The following is a 3,418-nucleotide window of genomic DNA, read 5'->3' as shown; positions in this document are numbered from 1 at the left end:
ATGAAATCTTCATCTCCATAAAGCATGAAGTGCTCCAACATCTCCTGATAGCTGCATTGACCCTGGCCTTGATAAAACACAGTGGACCAACACCAGCTGACATGGCACCAGACCATCACTGACTGACAACTCTTCTTGTTGTGCAGCGTTTTCTGCCACACTTTTTCCTTCCCACTGAGTGCTGTATCAAGGCGCCTCAGTGGGAAGTCTGTGTATGGCTTTGGCGAGCATGCTGGCCATGCAAAAACTGGGATGTTTTCAGCTTCCAGGAATTCCAGGATAATGCAGATCCTTGCATTATCATACTGCAACATGTGTCTCCCATTGAGCGTGTTTGGGATGCTCTGGTTCGGCATATACAACAGTTTGTTCCAGTTCCTGCAAATATCCATCAACTTTGCACAGCCATTGAAGAAGAGAGGAACAACATTCCACAGGCCACAATCAACAACCTGATCCACTCTATGAGAAGGAGATGTGTTGTACTGCGTGATGCAAATGGTGGTCACACCAGTAAAGACTGGTTTTCAGACCCTGTCATGAAGCAAACCAGCACATTCCTGAGTAGCCTTTTATTGTGGCCAGCCTAAGGCACACCTTTGCAATAACCATGCTGTCTAATCATCATCTTGATGTGACACCTGAGAGGTGTGTAGGATTAATGTTTCGTTAAAATAAAGGTTTATCTTTATTTTATAAGCTTATTTATTACCTTTGGGGGCACCACTGAAATTTTCTCTTAAAGGAACCTCAGGAAACCTTGTTGATTCTGATGACGATCTAAAACCAGACTCTTAATCTAAAGCTTTAAATTCTTTTCAGTTTATAACGTATCAAACAATAACGACACAGACAAGAAGCAGGTGATTTCGACAAAATAATCCTCTATTGAATGATTCAGAGGTAATTACAAGTCAGTACAGTTAAATCAGGTCTCAYTAACTTTGCTACGATAACAGAAGGTGACGTCATTTAACAAAATGGCTTCTCTWTACCAAACACTTGTAACATATTTTCACTGAATCATTCACAACCTAGAAATTTTCTACGCTAACGAATAGAAAAACATTACCTAAACTAGTCCACTACAAACTGACTTTATGAAGAAGAACCTAAGCTTCAGCTAAGTTCTTCATCCGCCAAGTTAAGCAACTCTGYTCTAACTAGTTTGAGAGCGTCTGAGCACACACACCTACCAGGTTAACTCAGAGCAATCTTACCGGGGAACATGCTTTGCATCTCACATGATGGTACCTGATGGCTTCGGGACTCAACGTGTTGTCCGGTCCCCAAAGACTTATTTAGTGAGGTCCCAAGATGGCTTGCAAACCGGAGTTGCTATCAGGTGGTTGGCGTTCTCTGGAGTGATGACTGCCCTCTGCTCCCGCATCCAGCTGATTAGTGTGGTAACTCTGGCTCGATGTCAAAACTCACTCAAACTTACGCTTCTCCCTCATAAACTCCGCAAGTTCTAAAAGGATATTGATAAAATAAATAAAATAAACTTCCCCGACCGGGGCCTAAAAATAATTAACCCTCTCTCTCTCTCTGACCTATATCTCTCAGATCCAAACTCTAGACTGACTAAATGGGAGAAGGCTCTTCTTTGTGTCCACAGGAGAGCCTTTGTCATTGGCTAAAATCGGTCACATGGTAAAACTATGACATGTTCACATGAGTAATTACAAAAAGGGTCCTAAMGGGGTCACTGTTGACCCACAGATAAATCTGGTGGAGTCTTCTGATGTTAGTTTGGCATCTGTTTGGAGTCTCTGTTTTCTTTCAAGTCAAGTCAACTGTATTTATACAGCACATTTAAAAACAACTGCTGTTGGCCAAAGTGCTTCACATATTGCAAACTAAAAACAAAGCATTGCTAAAAGAACACAAATGATAAAACCATAAATACAGACCAAATAAACAGGGAAACAACTCTCAAACTACATTAKAAGCTTTTGAAAACAGGTGTGTTTTGAGAAGAGATTTATAAACTCCAAGAGTTGAGGCCTGTCGGATGTGAAGAGGCTGCTGGTTCCACAGTTTAGGAACCACAACTGAAAAGGTTCGGTCACCTCTGTGGACCAGTCTGGACCGCAGGACAGCCAAGAGCAAATGARCACTGGATCTGATAGATCTGGAGGCACATAGGACTGCAGGAGGTCAGACAGGTATTCAGGATCAGTCCATTCAGACATAACATGGGAGCCAATGAAGGGAAGCAGCACCAGGGACATATGATCACGCTTCTTCATCTGTGTTAAAAGACGAGCTGCAGCGTTCTGAACCAGCTGCAGGCGTGAGAGGCCAGCCTGGCTAACTCCAGCATACAGAGAGTTACAATAATCCAGCTGAGATGTAATAAAAGCATGGATCACACATTCAAGGTCTTTGAGAGATAAAAACGATTTCATCTCAACAGGACAACTGTCTTTAAAGCTTTGAAGTTGATTGTAACATGGARCCAGCAGACACTGAGACTAGGAGTCTGTGATCTGGATGGTCATCACAGCGTGACTTCCTGTTTGAGTGTGTTCATGAAAGGCAGGAAGTGTAGAGATAACAAAGCAACAGTTCTTGATGAGAGAAGAGTCACGTTACGCTACAGGTGGGATAGATTATCTCTGCAAAGGAAGAAGTGCCCCCAACACAGATTTACACAAATTTCTGAACAATATTTGAAGGAAGAAGTGCATATAGAAGAAGTCTTAGATCTTTGAGCTCTGCTCATGAAATATGGGAGCAAAAACAAAAGTGCMGTGTTTATATTTTTATTCAGTAAATTATTGACTAAATCAACTTTAACTCTGTCTGTTTGTCTGTTTCCATCCTGTGATTTATCTTATGTTGACCATATTATATTAGTAACACATACATTTTAAAATGCAAATGCAGACAGAATTCTGRACTGGTACTCTTTGAACTTGCTGTTTAACAAGGACTAGGTATTGTTGGCTTAGTACATTCAATCTACTGAAGCAACTCCACAAATTACTGGTATCTAATAAAAGGGKAATAAAATAAATACACAAAATAAGCCAGTGCAAATTACAAGCTCTCTTAGCTACTGTATACCTCTATAGTTTGTGAGAATTGGATTAGGTTTCATTAATAATCCTTCATCCTCTGCCCTTCTCTAATCAGGCTTATGAGCGTTCAGAGAGTGAGGAGGTGACGATCATCATAAAGCTGGTGAAGAAGATTCTCATCATCATTTCCAGGCCTGCCAGGCTGCTGGAGTGTTTGGTAAGTTTTACAGTTTTACTTGCAGACTTAACATTAATCATATATATATAAATATATATATGGCGGCACGGTGGCTCAGTTGGTAGTGCTGATGCCTCTCAGCAAGAGGGTCACCAGATCAAATCCCGGTCCGGGGACCTTTCTGGGTAGAGTTTGCATGTTCTCTCCGTGCATG

At 41.4% G+C, this 3,418-nt stretch overlaps 1 protein-coding gene across 1 annotated transcript in view; it reads left to right on the top strand.

Moving 5' to 3' along the window:
• The window catches only part of LOC106528731 (microtubule-associated serine/threonine-protein kinase 3), a gene marked incomplete at both ends in the record, with an annotated part of 73,647 nt that overhangs the window by 21,981 nt on the left and 48,248 nt on the right, over positions 1 to 3,418 (top strand). The window contains 1 exon segment of the mRNA XM_014023968.1: positions 3,142 to 3,243. Coding sequence (XP_013879422.1) covers positions 3,142 to 3,243 — 102 coding nt within the window.

Source organism: Austrofundulus limnaeus, unplaced genomic scaffold, assembly GCF_001266775.1.
Source record: "Austrofundulus limnaeus strain Quisiro unplaced genomic scaffold, Austrofundulus_limnaeus-1.0 Scaffold399, whole genome shotgun sequence".
NCBI classification, from domain to species: Eukaryota; Metazoa; Chordata; class Actinopteri; order Cyprinodontiformes; family Rivulidae; genus Austrofundulus; species Austrofundulus limnaeus.
This window is presented reverse-complemented; position numbering and strand designations above follow the sequence as displayed.